This window comes from Euprymna scolopes, chromosome 7 (genome assembly GCF_053919585.1).
Source record: "Euprymna scolopes isolate OS-2025 chromosome 7, ASM5391958v1, whole genome shotgun sequence".
Lineage (NCBI taxonomy): Eukaryota > Metazoa > Mollusca > Cephalopoda > Sepiida > Sepiolidae > Euprymna > Euprymna scolopes.
The window spans coordinates 74,019,529-74,040,780 of record NC_136488.1 but is presented as its reverse complement, the minus strand read 5'-3'; the positions used below and the strand labels follow the sequence as shown (position 1 = coordinate 74,040,780).

The 21,252-nt window shown below is 30.9% G+C and overlaps 1 protein-coding gene across 1 annotated transcript in view; it reads left to right on the top strand.

Annotated features, from left to right (window-relative positions):
• LOC145279783 (F-box only protein 9-like) overlaps positions 1-21,252 on the top strand; it is a 96,128-nt gene that overhangs the window by 56,084 nt on the left and 18,792 nt on the right. The window contains exons 2-8 of the mRNA XM_080131108.1: positions 138-431; positions 7,851-7,908; positions 9,577-9,657; positions 11,006-11,039; positions 13,718-13,817; positions 17,203-17,304; positions 21,090-21,151. Coding sequence (XP_079987234.1) covers positions 138-431; positions 7,851-7,908; positions 9,577-9,657; positions 11,006-11,039; positions 13,718-13,817; positions 17,203-17,304; positions 21,090-21,151 — 731 coding nt within the window. The remainder of the gene's footprint in view (positions 1-137; positions 432-7,850; positions 7,909-9,576; positions 9,658-11,005; positions 11,040-13,717; positions 13,818-17,202; positions 17,305-21,089; positions 21,152-21,252) is intronic.

Genomic DNA, 21,252 nt, shown 5'->3' with positions numbered 1-21,252 from the left:
GCGTGTCCTTTTTATCTCTGTTGTCATTTGCATATGGCTGCTGTTGCTCACCCAGCATCAACGGCTCTGTTACATGTGATGATGATGATTTTATTTCCTTTCATTTTAAATTGAAAAGAAAATACCTATCTTTTCAGGAAGAAGAAACCTTATATCCATCTCCCGGTGATGTTGAAGCATTTGTGGGTGGAGAAGACGAAGAAGAGGAGCCGCCGGAAGATGAGGAGGAGAATGTCAATGACATAGATGAGGCGTTGAACCTAGAGAGACAGTTGGATGAATTCCGGATGCGGTGGCAGCAGGAGCTTCTGGTCAGCCAGAACTCTGAAGAATCGTCCAACGGAGCAGCCGTCCCAAGCAGCAGTGTCGAAACTAAGCATGACCAAAAAGTTCCTAGGAATTTTGGCAACGTGGAACTGGTCAAAAATAAGGTGAGTGATCAATGTCAAGATAATACCATAGTTTGGCACAAGACAAATAAAAAAAAATTCTATTGGAGGATGATTAATAATAAATTCACTAGTCTTGATGATTGTTTCAATTTCTATGTGATATTTTGGTGCAAGTCCAGAATTCAACTTAATAAAAAAAAAAAACAGAAAAATCTTTGATGTATTTTCCCTGTCATGGAATGAAACTGTCATATTCCAAAAATCATGTAAATTGATCAAGTAGGTTTTTATTAACTAAGAGAATCAAATTTTATAATAAAGCAAAACTGTGTTTTCAGCCATCATAAATAAAGGGAGACAACTCAATTCAAACTACCGAAATTTTAAATTCTACAATCACTAAAAATCGTAAAAAAAATAATTTCCTATACATTAAAAAAAAAAACTATTTGTTCAATATACATGATTTTTGAAAACGCCATTTTCGTTTTGTGATAGGTCCCTACATCATAAAGATTTTTCTGTATTTTCTTTTTTTTTAAATTGAATTTTGGATAAGAGTTGATATTTTTAATTTAAGCTAGTTTATATCCATTTCTTGAGCTGTGTTGATACAGTACCTGGGTACGTCAGTTTCCAGTCTTTAAGACTTACATTGCACATCTATCATGTCTTTATTAATGAAAAGAAATGGATATTAACTATTGAAAGAAATAAAACCTGTTTTAAGCTAAAATTCTTGTCATCTTTCATGAATATACAAACAGTGCTAAAGAAAAACACCCGTTGTCATCTGCAGCCCTTGAGAAAGGTAGACAATATTTATAGACACCATTGAAGACTATATAACACTAGCAAGAAAAACTTTGTTTCTTCTTTAGAATAGTGAACATCTTGAGAAATAAATACTTTTTTTGTTTTAAGCAATTAGACTGATCTTCCTTAGTCGAATGTACTCTCCAGTCTACAAAAGATCATGAGTGGAATACATGTAAATATAGACAAAGAAGCAAATTAGCATATGGAGGATTTTTTTTGCGAATTATTCACAGAGACTGAACATTTAAAAAAAAGATGTAATTTCCTACTAATGGTGGCATGACGATCGTTTTCATATCACCAAAAAATAAACCTGTAATCGGAGTTATTAACTTTGAACAAAGTCACTATATCTAGTATATTTACTAGTGATGGGACGATTCCAATATTTTTCTCGATTCTGATACAATTATTGATTCCGTACTAAATTCCTGGTTCCAATTCTTTATAAATCTCCAAATATTTAACTATATAGTGGTTATTTTCTTCCAATTATCCTGAAAATACACGTTAAATGTGCAGATAGTTTTTCAAACGTAAAAATACGTTTGTTGGAGATGATCTATAGATTTTACTAGTACTGGTTGTTTAAAATCAATAAATGTTTTTTTTTATCTTATCATTGCTACCAGCAGTAGAAGATTTGGATTTTAAGCAAAATCAAATAATAATACAATTAAAAGAATCGTTTTTGGAATCGGAAAATAGGCATAATTTTTTCTGATTTTCGATTCTGATTAATTGTCCCAACACTAATATTTACATAATAGATTTGGGGTTTAGGAGAACAAAGTCAACGAGGAGTTTTAGCATATCTGACAATCAATGATTTCAGTCAAACTGGTGGACCAACCATTAGCCTCTCCTTGGACAGGATTCAGAGAAGATTTTCTAATCTAATAGATCCTGTACTATCTGCCAAGCTTCAGCCCTTGTCACGTTGCCGCAGTGTTCCATCTCTGTCTCTGTTTTACAAATACTTCTATGAAATGTGCTTCATTTAACTAATCGCACGTGTACCCCTCAATTACTTCATCAGCAGCAAAATTCCACCCCTTTGTTGTAAAGAGTCCTTAGGTGCCAGGAGATATTCTTACTTTAGTAGCTTCTTTTCCTTAGGCTGCCTTTGAAACTCCTTCTCTGTTTCTTGTTTCCCTTGACTATATTGACATGAACTACCTACTGCCCAAATCACCACCCTTCTATAAATTTGGCCCCTATCATAGTAGCTCCTTACACTTTAGTGGCAGTATGCTTTGTTTGGAGCAAGCAACAAAAAAAGTTTGACCATTTTGAGCTATGAGAGTATGTCAGTATGAATTGCCATAAAAGAAATTCTAATCTCTAACTTATATGATGAGAAGTTGACCGCAAGCAACATGGATTAAGACTGTTGTAAATGGTTTTGCTATCACCGTAAAACATTGAGGAAACGATCCGCATACTAGTAAGCATGAGAGAAGATTGTGAAGAAACCCAGTGCGGATGCTCATACAATTGTAAATTGTGACTGAGGAAAGATGACGAGAAGAAGAAATAAATTATAATACTAAAACAGTGACATATAAACTTTAATTCTAGCTAGAAATTAACATTCCATCTGGCAGTTTACAGGCTTCCAAATCACTTTCAAATATTCACAATGTAAATATTATCATTATATTTATACTAAAAAAATATTATATTATACTAAAAAAAATATTATATTTATACTAAAAAAAATATATTTATACTAAAAAAATATATTTATACTAAAAAATATTATATTTATATTAAAAAAATATTATATTTATACTAAAAAAATATTATATTTATACTAAAAAAATATTATATTTATACTAAAAAAATATTATATTTATACTAAAAAGTATTATATTTATACTAAAAGAAATATTATATTTATACTAAAAAAATATATTTATACTAAAAAAATATATTTATACTAAAAAAATATTATATTATACTAAAAAAATATTATATTTATACTAAAAAAAATATATTTATACTAAAAAAATATATTTATACTAAAAAATATTATATTTATACTAAAAAAAATTGTTACCACTTCTTGTATGTTTCTTGCTATTATGTGATTTGCACATATTTTTTATTTGCTATGAATTGATCATTTATTGAAATAAAAAATGTATTATCATAAAGTACTAAAACAAACTAAAAAAACCTCCTTTTTAAAGAAATAATTTAATTACAAAATTAAATACATCATGATGCTTTTCTGTTTCTTTGTAGACAAGTCAGTGATTTTTAATCCTTTGTTAATAGTTTGAAACATTTAAACTGCCAAATAGAAAACTATTTTCGACTTCAAAATTCTTAGAAATTCCAAATTTAAAGTTTTTGATCCAGTCGATGCCTCCGTTCAGTCTCAAGAGACAATGGATAACCCTTGGTAGCTGTGCATGTAATTATGAGGCACGGGTTGCACAATTTCTAACCACATTTCTTTTGAATCAGCACTGCTTGAGTCCAATGGTGAGAAGTCCAGGATGACTGGAAACAAATGCTGATAAGCAGAGAACACATACAGCACCTGGAATTCCCAAATGGTCACCCATTTTAGTACTGACCAGGTTCAATGTTGCTTAACTTTGGTGATCTAATAGGAACCGTAGTGTCGACGTGATTACATCCAATTCTTTTATGAATAAAGATTAAAACAAATTTAATTTTTAAAATTTTTAAATTATTTTTTGTTTAATTGTTTTAAAACAAGTTCAATTAATATTTAAATCACAAATGATATTGTGATTAAATTTAACTTTTAAAATTATATTAAAAATGAAAAATAATTTGGTTAAAAAAATTAAAGACTCTTGGAGAATGCTGGGTAGGGTATAACTAGTTATCTATGCAGTTTGGGGAAGTAAAATTTACAGTTCTTGTCCAGATTGTATCCTCCTTTCTTCTTAATAATTGCATTCACATGCTTCCCGAAACTTGTACAAATGTTTCTTAGATATTTGGGCGACAACCTTCCATTATTCTTTAGTAGTATCTTTAAAAGTTGACATTGCTATGTGATATTCTAAAATGCCACGAATGACATAATCCAGAGAATTAAGATCTTGGCTAAAAGGTGGCCATAATCATAGTTCTCAAATTGTGTTTGCAGAAACTTTGTCTTTTTCTAGCTGTATTGGCTAGAGCAATATCCTATATATCCATACATAATTACCATCTGGGTAGTTTGCTTTAAATCATGACAATCCCTGGTATCTCAGAGTTTTATAGTAAGTATTAACATTTATCTAATCTGAAAACTAGCCATTATTTAAATAATACTTACAAACTGTTTTAATAACTGTAAGAAAACTGTTGAATCTCTGAAGAGGATAACGAGTGATTACTATGTATTTACTCGAGCGTGAAGCATTAAAAAAACGATTCCAGAACTCGAGACTATCAAGAGAGATAACTCTTATTTTTATGTAAAATGAAATACAAGGGAGATAATTTGTATTTTTATGTTTGCAGTTTGGGAATTTATATTTTTACACAGAAAATAAAATCAATTGACGTAACAAAAGAAAACAGGTTTGAGAATTGGATAAATGCGTCAGAATATTGTATATGAATTATCGTAGATTTGTGCTGACTTTAAACTTTCTGAGGCTAACACTTAATTTCTGTATGAGATGCATAAATAGCCGAGTGTTCAATTGACGTTCTCCTTTACCTCTCAAACTTAGTAAAACAATGAAAAGCATTAATTTTCCTATTTTCAATTGATCACTTAACTATGCTATAGTCTATCTTTATTGCGCTTTTTTTTTCTTGATCTTGTTGGATTGCAAGACAAATTCATCTGATCTGATGGAGTATTGAACTTTGTGCTGTTACTTAAGGTTGCATCACCAAGAGAAAGGGGTATCATTTTTCATATAAACCAGTTTGTCAGCAGGAGGTTAGGCAAAAGGTCAGGTATGCCTTTAATAAAAGTGTTTTCTGTGAAAGAACTGAATATGAACTTGACACAACCACGTTTTCAGTGTCATTAATCACTTAGTCCCCATCATCCCTGTAGTTAGTTTATAGTATAACCTTCTTGTGATCTCTTCAGATTCCAGAACAAGAATTCTTTTAGTCTAATGAAGTATTCAAATTACTGCTGTTACTCAAGATAGCATTATTAGAAGGTGCATCATTTCATCATATGAGCTAATGTGTAACCACCCATGGAGACCTTATTTAGGCTTTGAATATGATGCTATTTTGAATAATTGGTAGAGGTTTACTTGTCGTACAAAGTACTCTCATGTTAGGTTGTCCTGACAAACCCTTGTACAGAGAAACTGAAGACATTTGGTGATTTGTAGTGATGGGATGATTCCAATATTTTTCCCGATTCTGATACTATTACTGATTCCAATGCAATTACCAATCCCGATTCTTTATATATCTCTAAATAATTAACTATAAAGTTATTTTTCACATTTACCATAAAAACCCATGTTAAATGTGAAGCTAATTTCTCAAACGTAAAAATTCACTTGTGGGGGACGATCTATTGATTTTAATTTTACCGGTAGTTTAAAATCAGGAAATTTTCATTATTTTATTATCACTACCAGCAGTAAAAGATTTTGCTTTAAACAAAATCAAATAAAAAAGCCAATTGAAAGAATCATTTTTTACGTCCGAAAAATAGGCACAAATTTTAGCAATTCTGATTTTTCTGATTTCGATTAATCGTTTCAACACTAGTGTCTAGTAGGAATTGACTCTAATATGTAAATTACAATTGGTCTTACAAATCTGGTGCTGCTGAGAATAACATTTATTTTAACATCAGCACTTGTTGATTGTTGTTTATTTATATATCTTCTCAAATAAGTAAAACATTATTAGGAATGACGATAGAAAGTAAGAAATTGTGGAAATCACTCATGTGTAGTCTTTACCTTCAAGTGTCAGATATCAAAATCACATCTAAGAGATATCAAATACTATTCATCTGAGTTAATTGAATAAATTGTTCAATTCAAAATGATCTCAAGCTTACCTGAATTAGAGAAGACACATTTTGTTATCGTTATCATTTTCATATTTAGTTTAACGTCTGTTTTACATTCTAGCATGCATTTAATGATGTTTAGAAATTGACTTCTAAACTAACTTATTTCTGACCAAGTCTTTATTTATCCCTCTTTCTCTCAAGTCTATCTTTATCATTTTCTTCCATATTTTCCTTTTGACCCTGCTTTCTCAACTGTGGCCATACTATTGAAATTTCATGTTCTATACACCCCTTCCTATACTGTCTAGATTTTAATTTTCCTCTGAGGTCATCAGATCTAAGCCTGTCTTTAAGACTCGTATTAGACATCCATTGTATCTTTCTCATATCATTTAGCATCATGAAACGCATGTCCTCAACCCTCATTAGGTTTTAGGAAGAAAAGCAACTTCATGCATGTCTGTGTGCACTTCTTACATCAATGTAATTGTAATTTTGACGATTACATATTGAATTATTTTATTTATTACTTGCTGCCCATACCCGACATTGCCCGGTAACATATTTATGTGCAATTTGTTTTACTTCTTTTTTTTTTTTTAATTATACCCATTTTTGTTTAAAACCAAAAGAAGTATCTCCAGTTATGTCTTTCTTTTTTTGATGACCATCTAAAATAGAATTCTGAGCTGGATAAAGTATTTCTGGAAGGAATTAAATCAGTGCATTTTATTCATTTTAACTACATGCTGCATTATATTTCTGAAATTTTGAGATAAGGATTGATAATTTGGATTATTTGGGCTACTGTTCTCATCTTGAGTGTTTTCAACAATGAGTCAATGTAACCATCAACCTTCTTACGGTTTATCTTGCCAAACTACAAAATCTTTCTGTCAAATTTTGGAATTTTGGCATAAAGAATACAATAGCAAATTACTTAAAACTTCTACCTAGAGATTAATTCGGTAAGCAAAAACAAGAAAAACAAATAATGTACTTTAAGAATAAACGTTTAACAAATGACAAAATGAAAATATTCATTTTCAAGCAACAGCAGGTTGTTTTTATAAATTGTTTTAGCTGTGATATTGTTTTCCTGATAGACAATATTATAAAGATGCCACCTCTTTCCTGATAGACAATATTATAAAGATGGCACCTCACTTTGTTCTTATGCAATGAAAAGTTACTATATCTTTTTGTTTTTTAATTAATTTTTTTGTATTGCATTTTCACCCCAAACAAGGCACATTGCCACTTTGGTATAGGGGGCTACTATCAGGGGCAGCAACTACTGGGGTACTATGTAGGGATTTGGGCAGCAAGATGTTGGTTCACGTTGCACTTGAACTTCTGCACGTCAGTACAGTTGGGGAAGCGGTGACCTGGAATGGAATTCCACAGTGTAGCGGTTCTGGGGAAGAAACTACTGGAATAGAAAGATCTTTTACATCTAGGGATCTCTACAGTATGGGGGTGGGATTTTGCAGCCTGTCGAGTCTGTCGAGGGTGTTCACGTCATGGGGGCACAAGTGCTTGCAGTTCATCAGAGCATTCATCATTAAAATACTTGTAGTCATCTGTTCATTAATTATTTAGATTTCTTTTATTGTATTTTTTTTTTAGCCATTCTTTTGTTTTCATTTTTTTCTTTTTAGGCGCAGTGGTTTTATTTGGAAGGAATCAAAGCGGAGCAAAATGGAAACTTGTGTGATGGTAACCTTCTTGTTTCTTTTTTGTCTCTTTTTTTATTTCGTTTTCTCTTTTATTTCTTTTTCTTTACTTTTTGTTCTTTCTCTTTTCCTATTTGAGTTCTTTTCCTTTTTATCCCTTTTTTATTTCTCTTACTTTTTTGTTTATTTTTTCTCTTCTCTTTTTCCTTTTTCTTTCTTTTTCTTTTTTGTTTCTTTTTCTTTTTTTTTTTTTTTCATTCTGTTTTGGTCTTAAAGGACCCAAAAGAAATAAGACTACAAGGAGTTAACAAGAGTATGTATTTACAGAAAGTACAGAAAATGTGTTGCCAGAGACTGCCTCTTGATTGGTCATAACAACTCGTTGTTACCACTATTATTCATTGTGTTGGGAAGCGTCCACATAATGATACAATAGGGTAGATCCCCATAATACATTCTAGTATAAAATTGATGTAAGGTTTTTAGTGGAATAGTGGCAGACATTTTTAAATCAACTTTAGATATGACACATAATTATAGCCAGAATTTACTTTTTATTTACCAATTTAAAAGTTTAAAAATCGTTTGTTAGGTGGATAAATTCTGACACAGAAAAAAGCAATTCTTCACCCTTTGTCAGAAATATTTATCATGGTATGTCAGAGCTAAAAGATAAAATAAGGAAAGCAAGAGTTACTGCTGAAAGTAAACCCAAGGTCAACTTTCTACTTCTAAATTTTGCCAGAAATGATTGTGAATTTTATTTATCTTATGGTTCTTGTATGTTCTTAAATAAAAGAAGAAAAAACAAACAGTATTTTAGATTGCAACACTATGCTATCATTGAACATATCAGAAGAGTTAAACGAAAATATTTTTAAGAAGCTGAAGTAGTTTGCTTGAAACATTGTGTGTAATATATGTATAAACTCTTATTGGCCTTGATAAGTGGTAGTTCATTTGTAAAAAAAAAATTGATTGAAAGAATTGTAATTAAAAATTCTATAAATCTGAATTATTGAAACATAATAGAACTGTTAGAATGCTAGATAATGCAGTTTTGTAAACATTTGAAATTAACATCTTAACTTTTTCAGTGATGTATATCCTCATCATAATTAACTTTGATAAGGATGTATATTACCAAAATATTAAGATCCAAATTTAAAAACAAAATTAATTGAAAGAATTAAAAATAAAAATTGGATAAGTTTGATTTATTGAATCATAAAACTTAGAAAGCAAATTCTAAAACTTAAAATTCTGATCTTAAAGTTTTCAGTGATACAGGGTGACCCCCCCCCCAAAAAAAACAAAAACAAAAGCTAAATGGAGGCCATCTAGAACATATGCTGTAGAACGGAGAAAAAAAAGGCCAAAGACCCTAGTGTTTTGATGTGATGTTTTGAATATATTAAACTAGTTATGACCAAAGTCTCATTTCATTCGGACAAAACACTAAGAAACGGGGCCTAATTAGAGTTGGGCCCGTTTTTCTTGGGTCACCCTGTATATACTTTTGTCAGACAAATTTGATGAGGGCAGGTATTGCTGAAAAATTTGAACTCAAAATAAAAAAATAAAATAAAATTTCCATTTTTATTGCTTTCTAATGGTTCTATGATTTTTCATGAATTCAAATTTCTATATTTCAACAATGTTTAATAAACATGAAAAATCCTTAATTTCTACTAAAATCTTTATATTTCAGCTGTGAATTTCTATAGACAAGCGGTCCAGTTGGTTCCAGACATTGAGTTTCAAGTGAATTTGACTGGCCAAAAATCAAGACGTAAGTTTATTTTCTCTTTATTTTCATAATCAAAGTCTTTCCATGAAAAATTTGAAAACCAATTTTTAGTGCAAATGGTTGCTTTAGAGAATTCCTCTGGCTATTGTATAGATAGATACAAGCATCATCATTCAATAATATTTTGTGATGTATTCACCCTAGAGGGGTGAGCATCTAGCTTCTGTTGAAAGAGGAAGTTTCTTGGGAATATCAAATTCACATGCTATTTCCAACTGCATGTATATCTTGGTCAGGGAGGATGACATACAGTGTCTAGTATTATATACCCATCTGGTGATAATCCGGCTTAATGTTGCTTAACTTGGATCTAATGAGAACTGGTGTGCCAATATTATTATGCTGTATATACCAAGTGCATATACATTTCTTCTGTTTTTTAGTTCTTATTTACTTGCCTCCCCACAAGGGCAGTCATACACAAGGTCAGTTTTTTAATGCAGAGAAAATTCAGCTTTCAAAAAGGTGAACTTTGGATTTGAACAAAAATTTCCTTAGTCTAAGGATTTCTCCTTCAAAGACTGAGGACAAAGATGAATTGTAGTATCAGAACAGATACTACAATTTGCTCATAGCTAAAAGTATTTTGTTATTAAGAGATTTTATTTCAAAATTATGTTTTGAAAGGAATAATTGGGAATTTATTAAAGAGTCCATATCAATTATTAAAAAAAGATACAATTTTGTATAAAACACTGAAAAAATAGTAATATGAATCTACTTTTTAAAAGTATATTGAAAATCAATCAGCATTTTGCAAAGAACCTAATATATGGTATTAAGAAAATTGTTAATTGAAGGTAGGAAAAATTTCAAATTAATGTTTCCAGCAGTTTTGCAGTTAAGTCTCGGCAAAGTTCGACAACTCTAGAAGGGTCACATCAGTATTTTACACCGTCAAATCACGAATATTACGAATTATTAAAGTTTTAAAATAAAAAAATATGTAATTAATATAAAAAAATATGAAAATTTTTTCCATTCCCATCTAATGGAAGAGTTGTGGAGATGGTGAGAGAATGGACACGCATTTCCACAAATTATTAAAGGCATAAGACAACAATACAATTTTTAAGAAATGTTTAATTTTCAAAGTTGTTTTATTTTGTATATATAAATTAATCATAATACGTGCATACATCAAATTATTATTTTATAAACATTTGTGAGCTTATTTGGGTTTTTATTTATGAAGAAATTGGACTGATTGTTAATCAATGTCTTAAGGAGGTCTGAGTTTACATCAGTCAAAACATTGTGAAAATAATAAGAACAATAATTCAAATATTTTTTTTAATATAATTTGTTCTCCTGTATTATTCTATTGTAGAGAGACAAGTGAGTGAAACGTCTGTTGGCAGCAAGTGAGTACATTATTGAACTTGAACTCTTTTTAGCTTTTATCATTTCAAGTGAAAAAAAAAAAAGTTAATTTTGTTCAATGGAAATTTCTTAATTCAATAAATTTTAGCAATTACACAGAAATAAATGTGTCATGTATTATCAAGTTGTGATTCGGTTGGCTAAAACCGGCATATCCAAACTTGCATAGTGATAATAGGGTGATTAACACAGCACCACACGTGTGCACTTAACATTTTCCTCAGAGAATTTGGCACTAAATATAATGAAAAGAAAAAAAATTTGGGGAGGGAGGCAGGCTCAAACTTGAAGCCTGGAGGCGAATAGCCTGATGACTTACCACGACGCTACAAGGGCGGGGGAGTGATAACGAGTGAAATTAAACGGTTAAAAAAGTAGGTGGTTAAACAAATGTGAAGGTGTGGTTTCCTAGGTCAAACATCACGCCATAGTAGTAGAGAAAATGAAATCACAGTGCAAATTTTGTAACATAATAAAAAATACAAACGAAATCGTAAATCGGACATATTATAATCTAGGCAGAATATAAAAAGTTGTAAGATTTAGTGACCCCACCGAGTGCCCCCTGCCCAAGCCTTTAGCAGACATACAAAAAAATGCACACAAACACACACATTTTAGCTTTTATATAATAGATTATGAATATATATGTGTGTGTTCATTGCAGAGATCAGACTGTCTGAAGATACTGGCTTCAGGACCTAAAATGCATCAGACATTGATGTTACTGCTTTCTTTCTTTTCCTTTGCAAAACTCAATCATGTTCTGCAAAATTAAAACAAAAACAACCAAACCAATCAGCATGAAAGAACTTAGAGCATAGTGTTCTATAATATATGCCAGGTTACGCCAGCATGTTGAAAATTGTGAGTTGCTGGCAGGTTGGTTAGTGCAAAAACAGTTCAAGGGGTTATGGTTGACGTATGTCAAACGCAGTAGCAAGAGTCAGCGATAACAATCAAGGTGATTGAGTACATATGTAAGAAAAAACTATGCTTGAAAAAGAAAGAAAGAAAAGATATCTTTTCGTTTGCATGCCAAAAGAGCCAGCTTTATGATTTTGGGTGAGACAGATGTGTGAGTCTGTCTTCTGACTTCAGATGACTCAGAATGGGCCGGAAAAGGAAGAAACGTAAGAAAGTTTGAGTGGTCAACAATGCAGATGTTTCCCCCACCGTTCAATTGTTAGACAAATGAAGAAGCGATGTCAGAACATCAGTGTTGTGTTTTTTCGTCAAATAGTAACGGGAAGAAATGCATCCCCAGAGAAGATAAAAGGAACAGAAAATATGTATGGTGACTTTTATCGCAATACATATGTAGACACACACACACACACACACACACACACTAGAGGTGACATAACTACATCCATAGACATATATAAGCATACATAGACAGATGATCACGGTGGTACACACATATATAGACACATACGTAAAAATAAGAGACATATCAATAAAGATAAGCAAGAACCCCCCCCCTCCCTCCGAAAAGTAAAAATAGAACTTTTTTAAAAAATGACTGAATTCAGTATTAAATAACCTGAAAAGGATTGATATGCAAGAAAACGGAATAACTAAACCAATCACTGCAGAGGCCGTGATTGTTCTACTTGTTATGCTGATCCAAAATTGTTGTGCGATTCTGCAACAAAGGAATTCCCTTTCCAAACAAAACCCACAACTCTGGTTTTAAAACAATTAACAGAAGCTATTTTTCTTTGAAGTTTAAAATGGTACATATTTTCTTAGGATGAATAACAGAGTTTGCAAAATGAGATTTCGAAATATAAGTACAGACAACATAATTCTTTAGCCCCCCCCCTCCTTTCCAAGGATCCACCTGGTCCAGAAACTACACCAAACCAACTGATCACTAGCTCTCAGAAAAAAGACAACTGTCCGTGTCCTGCTGAAAAGGTTAGCTTTAAATATTCTTCACTTCTCATCTCTTGAAATTTTATCACTCCTGAGTGGAAATTTATATTTTAGCCTTTGTTAAAAGGGGTTTCTCTGGAGTCCATCTAAGAACATTACTTTTTCTCAAATAGATTGGTTTCTCAGCATAATTCCCTGTTTAAAGAAGCTCTTATTTTTATTTAAAACAAAAATCATCTCTTTGGTAGCTGGACTCCAACCAAAAATATTTCCAATTTTCTGAAGAAACTTTTAACTGACTATTTAAAAAATACCCTCTCTCTACCTGTAACATGATTTTGCTTGACCAATCACTGTTCGGTAAAACTTTTATCGCAAGAACTCCTCTTCTACCACAACTGTAAAAACTGTGAGAGGTTATTGTATTTCTATAAAATTATCTGTCATGAACTGTAAGGAGCTGTCCTTTCTTTCATGAGTCTAACGTCAAATAAAATTTCTTCAAATTGCTTGTTTCTAAGAACTACCCATCTGTGGAAAACATTGCTGTAAGGTTACTTCCCTGAGGTCTACTATATAGTTATCTTTTAAATCTAAAGTAATAAACTTGTCATAAACCATACTCATCAAATTTTATTCATTGCATTCATTATTTTCAATCCTCTCATAATATTCTTTTAGCCTTTTAAGTAATTACTATTAAAACAATACATAAAAAAAATTGTCCTTTTGTCTTTATTAGAACAAGGTTGATGGCATCTGTTTTTTGTTGTTACAGTACGTCAGTGGAAGATCTTGAAGAAAGTCTGCAAGACCAACTGAATCATCAATTTCAAACCTCTGAGAACGCCATTTGTCAAGCTGAGATTCCGAAGAGGGTGAGAGTTTGATTTTATTCGTTTATCGGTATAACTCCCTCCCCTGTTTTATGACTAAAGCGCAGACTTCCCACCTGTAGAAAATAAATCTGCAGGACTACTTCCCTAATGATTATAACATGGTCATCTTCAAATTCAATGTTAACAAATTCTTTTCATCGACTACCCCAAAAGTAATCAAATACAGTTCATACTATTGACCAATGTTAGTACCTCTATAGTAATCCTCTTGGGGCTGACAATTTTTTTTCTTCTTTTATTATTATATTTACCCCCACCCCGACTATCCACCTGTGGAACACATTACTGCGAGACTATTTCCTTGCAGATTATAACATGGTTGTCTTCAAATCCGATGTCAACAAATTCTTGTTATAGACTAATCCATTATTAACCAAACCCCGTTCATGCTATTGATCAATGTTAGTGATCTATGGCAATCTTTCCCATCTCATTTAACCCTTGTCCTTGAGTGGCTCTTGTCCGTTATCAGTGAGACCCACAATGGTAAAAACAATACAAAATTGAGGAAGTAATTTTCATCCACTTAAAGGCAAAACAGTTGAGTTGGATTCTAGAATCAGTTATGGGTAAGGGTGTCAGGGAAAATGAAAACATCCACAAAACCAGCTGTGATTCCCCTCCTCTGTAAATCTCTTGGAATATATATGTATCTAAACAGGCCTATCCCAGAAGGACCACTTGAAATAATGGCTAGTCAACATTCACTTGAAAGGGTTAACTTACTACCAATAGATGAACATAAATAACCCACTGTCTATAGGCCCCCCCCCCCGTAATTGAACAGACATTAAGTCTGTCAAGTATTTTGTTCCTAGTATGACCCCCCCCCCCCCCATTTAAAGAGACTTACTTTTTTTTTTTACAAAGAGAAATTAAATTCTGGCTGGCCAAATCCAAAATCAGATATTTCCTCATGTCTTAAGTGAGTTCTCTTTTCTTAGCTAAATATCACCTGCATCAAATTTGTTCAGACCTTTTTTGTTTACTGACTTTGTAACTTTGTTCACAGGTGGTCAATACCTGAATGTGTCTGTAATTAGATCGCACTCTATTTCAATATTGATCATTAACATGAATCACATGATCAACATGTCTAGAAGCTTTTATCTTTTAAATACAATTTTTTTTATTGCATTTTAACCCCAAACAAGGCACAGTGCCACTTTGATGTACGAGGCTACTATCTGGGACATAAATTGCAGGGATAATATGTAGGGAGTTGAGCAGCAAGATGTCTGTTTACATTACAGTTGAACTTCTGCGTGTCAGTACAGTCAGGGAAGTAGGAATCCAGAAAGGAATTCCAAAATCTAGAAGTTCTAGGGAAGAAACTATTAGAGTAGAAGACTTACTGGCATCTGGGGATCTTTACTGTGTAGGGGTGGGATTGTGCTGCTTGTTGGGTTTTGTTTTAAAGTAGACTCTGATATAAAGTTGAGGTGTCTTTGTTTTATTTTCCAGATTGACAAACATTTTCTTTTCATTCTATACAAAAATCCATTGAACACTTTCCAAATTAGTCCTGGAAAAATGTTTAACTTTTGAATTAAATTTATTTTTAACTGACAAAAAAGACTACAAGAAAAAAAGCTGTCACTATTCACTGCCAAAGCTATAAAATTTTGGAGACAGCCCATAAGTGTCTGCAAGGTTCAGCCAGCTTGGAAAACGATATATCACCTTACCAGCTGGGTTTTGAATTTAGAGGAAGTTGTAGTTATTGGAAGGAATCGGACTTGCAAAAATGCTAGGATTTGGATTCTTATTTATTTTAATCAGACACTGAATATTGGAAGATTTTAAAAAGTCGAAAGCAGATATTTTGGAATTCTAAGAGTTTTAGATTTTCCAATTTCTCACTAGACAACCCATTCATTTTGTAACATAAGAATTTTCTTGACATATCTCATGTCTTTGTTGGAAAAAAAATATGTATGGAAAATGAAATTTCCATGAACAAAGTTTGGTTCCATAAACTTTTCATCTATGGAACATGTTATCATAAAATTGCTTCCTTACATGCTACAATACAGTTATGTTCAAGTTGAATGTCAAGAAACATGTATTATAAATTATCCTCATAAGTAATAAAATATTATTTTATTCATCAATTTAAATCCTCTCATAATATTTGTCATCATTCAACTCACAATCTATCCATCTCATTAACCCTTACTTTGTGTGGCTTTTAGCTTTGATAAGTAGTGACTTATTAGTAAAAAGTAAACTAAGAAAAGGAAAATTTTAAATTGAAGCTGTGAACTGTCCTAATTTTAATGAATAATCTCGATTTATATAAAAAAAAAAGGAACCTTGTGTGTGCGAGTTGGGTCCCTATAGGCCCTGAAATGGTTGAGCCAATCTTTTGGAAATTTTGCACAAATATACTTTGTATTTAGTAGTATTTTTAAATAGGTTTTGTATCAGAATGTTTCTAATAAGTAGGGCTAGGACAATAGCATTTTCTTTTCATTGTTTTTATTCTTGAGTGTGTATCCGTTGCCCGGGTATTTGGAGGTGTGTATGTAGGAGGAGGGGGGGGGGTCCCTGTTTTTATATATTATAAAAAAAACATGATGTTATAAAAAATTGGAAAAACCAAAACAAAGCAAAACCGCGAACAAATGTTAAAAAAAAAAAAAAAAAAGAAAAAAAAAGGTGTAAAAGAGGAAAAAAGGTGTAAAAGAGGAAAAAAGGTTTAGGTAGAAAGACAGACTCGAACCTGAAGCATTGAGGTTAAGGCAGAAGAAAAAAGCCTGACATGTTACCTCTACGCCAAAGAGACACACAATTGAGAACGGATAAAATTAACCCTTTAAAAACACTTGCAGGTGTCAACGTTTTCTAGGTCAAATATGACGTCATTGTCGTAGTAGCAGGAGGATGCAGAGTTTAAGGTGAAGGAACACCCCCCCCCCCCACACGCACATCCACACACACACACACACGCATTTTAGCTTTTATATTTATAGATGCCCCCCCCCCCCCGCCCTGGTTTAGCTCATATATGATGAGTAAAATTGAAAGGAATAAAAAAACAAAACGTACGTGAAAGAATACCAAAGAAAAAAAAAAAAGAAAAAAAAAAAATGCAAATATGTTTATTTAAATCTAATTTGGTCGATTTCACGATTTCAATGGCAATAAAAGTATTGGCAGCGTGGAGCATTTGGTGATCCTCACTAAATCCTGGGCAATATCGGGTTTCTCTGCTAGTAGTTTATAAACTGTAAAAATTACCCCTATTATTTGTTTTTGTTGATTTTGTTCTAGATTTTTATAGATTATTCCTGTATTTTGGTTAAAAAAACATGTATCTCTTATTATTTCAAATCTTATTTCAACTTTTATTTTATCACAGGGCACCCACATCTCTTCATTGCCTGTGGAAGTTGTAATGTATATTTTTAAGTGGGTTGTATCTACTGAACTTGATACAAGATCTTTAGAACAGCTGTCACAGGTTTGTGCATTTTCAATTCTTCAACATGGAATTAGCATTAATGCTTTCTTCTTTTTGCAGAGAGGGACAGAGTTATATGAGGCTATTTTTTTCAGATTTTGGGAATTTTTTTTTATGAGTACAAAATTTGAATAACTGATTCTTTGTCTAATTTAAACTAATAACAACTGAAAATCACTTTAATATTTTTGTAGGCATACATACAACATCATTGTCTATAAAATTTTTGTGATCTCCTTTTTAGTATTGATAAAAAAATAAAGTTGCAATAAATATCTGACTCTGAAAGATATGTTTTCATTTTCATATCTATACAGATATCAAATGTTCTAGATTTGAATAAAATCAAATTTTTTTAGCAAACAAAAAAATAGCAAAATGCAACAAGCCATGTAAAGTAGCGGGTGGAAGCCATTTACATCCACATACAATCTGATTATTTGTTCAAGGCTGCTTTAAATCTCTATGTAATAGTCATTGTCACAACATCACTTGGAATGTTGTTGCATGGAGCAGAAAACAATGATGGTACATCTTTTATGGGTTCTCACGAAAACCATAACTTGCTGCTGGGGTTAAATACTCCTTGGAAGGTAGATTTACATTCCTGTTGACATTGTACACCAGAATCAAGTCTCCTGCTCAATTGAGAATAGATTTAGTCTTTTGAGATGATCTTTGTAGGTAAGCATATAGAGAGTAGTGATAAAAAAAAAAAAATGAAACTGTATCACTAATCTCGATGCAGGTTTAACCGGCTTCCTCCAAAGGAGGAAGTTTCATGGGAAAATAAAATTTAAAAGGAGTCCCCAGTCGCATGTATATCCTCATTAGGGCAGATAACGAAGTTCAGTTTTTGCGACTCTTTCTACATACAGCGCCTGGTATTCCTAAAATGGTCACCCATCTGGTACTGATCAGGCTCAACATTGCTTAACTTCAGCGATCTAGCGAGAACTGGTGTGTCAACGTGATTATACCATATATAGAGAGTAGTAATGGGACAATTCCAATATTTTTACAGATTCCGATACAATTACTGATTATATTCTATATTCCTGAACTGATACAATTACTGGTTCTGATTCCAATTTTAAAATCAACTTAACAAGTAGATTTTATTTTGGGGAGGGGGCTTGGGGGATGAATGGAGAATCCTAATCTACTTTTAAATCTTGATATAATTTCCTTTTTAATTTGACAAATTTCTTATTGTTTTTCCTTTATGTATTGTATTAAAGATTTTGACAAACTCATTGTGAGATTCTTGGCCTTTTGGCCAAGATCACAGCGTAGTATCTGTTCTGATACTGCACTTTATCTTTTCTGACCTCGATCAGTGGAGGAGAAATCCTTCTAGATTGAAGCAATTTTTATTTTTGTTCCTATCCAGTGCCTCTTTTTGGGAAGCTTGATTTCCCCACATTATAAGCTGACCTTGTGTCTAACTCTGCCAAGTAAATAGGAACTCATTGTGAAATTTTCATCTATATTTTTCACTTGTGTCAGCAATAGAAAATTAAGTGTTAAATAAAAAAGTAAATAAATAAAAGAATCATTTTTGGAATTGGAAATTAGGCTAAAATTTTTCCAGTACTGATTCTGATACCTGAAAGAGTTCTGATTGCCGATTCCAATTAATGGTTCCAAACTAATAGAGATCTGTCACTGAAGACGGTGGTATTGTTAAATCAGTTGCAGCTGCCAAGGGCAGAAGTAATGATATAAGAAAGTTGTCTGGCTATACCAGGAGATCTTTTCTTCTATACTCTGGGGGTAACCGCTTGTTCATAATTTTGTACAGTATATATTTAAAAATATGTCCAAACCATTATTTAAGCTTGATTGTAAACTTGTGTTAAATATAAATGACAAATATTTTACAAATTATGTGAATTATAATGTAGACAAAACATAAATGACGAATATTATACAGATTATACAAATTATAATGTAGACAAAACATAAATGACGAATATTATACAGATTATACAAATTATAATGTAGACAAAACATAAATGACGAATATTATACAGATTATACAAATTATAATGTAGACAAAACATAAATGACGAATATTATACAGATTATACAAATTATAATGTAGACAAAATATAAATGACGAATATTATAAAGATTATACAAATTATAATGTAGACAAAACATAAATGACGAATATTATACAGATTATACAAATTATAATGTAGACAAAACATAAATGACGAATATTATACAGATTATACAAATTATAATGTAGACAAAACATAAATGACGAATATTATACAGATTATACAAATTATAATGTAGACAAAACATAAATGACGAATATTATACAGATTATACAAATTATAATGTAGACAAAATATAAATGACGAATATTATACAGATTATACAAATTATAATGTAGACAAAATATAAATGACGAATATTATACAGATTATACAAATTATAATGTAGATAAAATATAAATCATGAATTATAATGTAGACAAAATATAAATGACGAATATTATACAGATTATACAAATTATAATGTAGACAAAATATAAATGACGAATATTATACAGATTATACAAATTATAATGTAGACAAAACATAAATGACGAATATTATACAGATTATACAAATTATAATGTAGACAAAATATAAATGACGAATATTATACAGATTATACAAATTATAATGTAGACAAAATATAAATGACGAATATTATACAGATTATACAAATTATAATGTAGACAAAATATAAATGACGAATATTATACAGATTATACAAATTATAATGTAGACAAAATATAAATGACGAATATTATACAGATTATACAAATTATAATGTAGACAAAATATAAATGACGAATATTATACAGATTATACAAATTATAATGTAGACAAAATATAAATGACGAATATTATACAGATTATACAAATTATAATGTAGACAAAATATAAATGACGAATATTATACAGATTATACAAATTATAATGTAGACAAAATATAAATGACGAATATTATACAGATTATACAAATTATAATGTAGACAAAATATAAATGACGAATATTATACAGATTATACAAATTATAATGTAGACAAAATATAAATGACGAATATTATACAGATTATACAAATTATAATGTAGACAAAACATAAATGACGAATATTATACAGATTATACAAATTATAATGTAGACAAAACATAAATGACGAATATTATACAGATTATACAAATTATAATGTAGACAAAATATAAATGACGAATATTATACAGATTATACAAATTATAATGTAGACAAAATATAAGTGACGAATATTATACAGATTATACAAATTATAATGTAGACAAAATATAAATGACGAATATTATACAGATTATACAAATTATAATGTAGACAAAATATAAATGACGAATATTATACAGATTATACAAATTATAATGTAGACAAAATATAAATGACGAATATTATACAGATTATACAAATTATAATGTAGACAAAATATAAATGACGAATATTATACAGATTATACAAATTATAATGTAGACAAAATATAAATGACGAATATTATACAGATTATACAAATTATAATGTAGACAAAATATAAATGATGAATATTATACAGATTATACAAATTATAATGTAGACAAAATATAAATCATGAATATTATACAGATTATACAAATTATAATGTAGACAAAATATAAATCATGAATTATAATGTAGATAAAATAAAAAGCAGAAATATTATTGTAATAGATGATAGTTTTTTTTGTTTTTGTTTTGTATTCCAGGTGTGCCGTGGGTTTTATTTGTGCGCTCGAGATGAAGAGCTGTGGAAGCTTGTCTGCATCAAGTAAGTATTCCTGGGCATTAATCATAATTGATTTCCATTAATCAGTTAAACATAAAAAAACAACAGGAATCTGTAAAGTCCTAAGCAAAATTTCAGTTGAT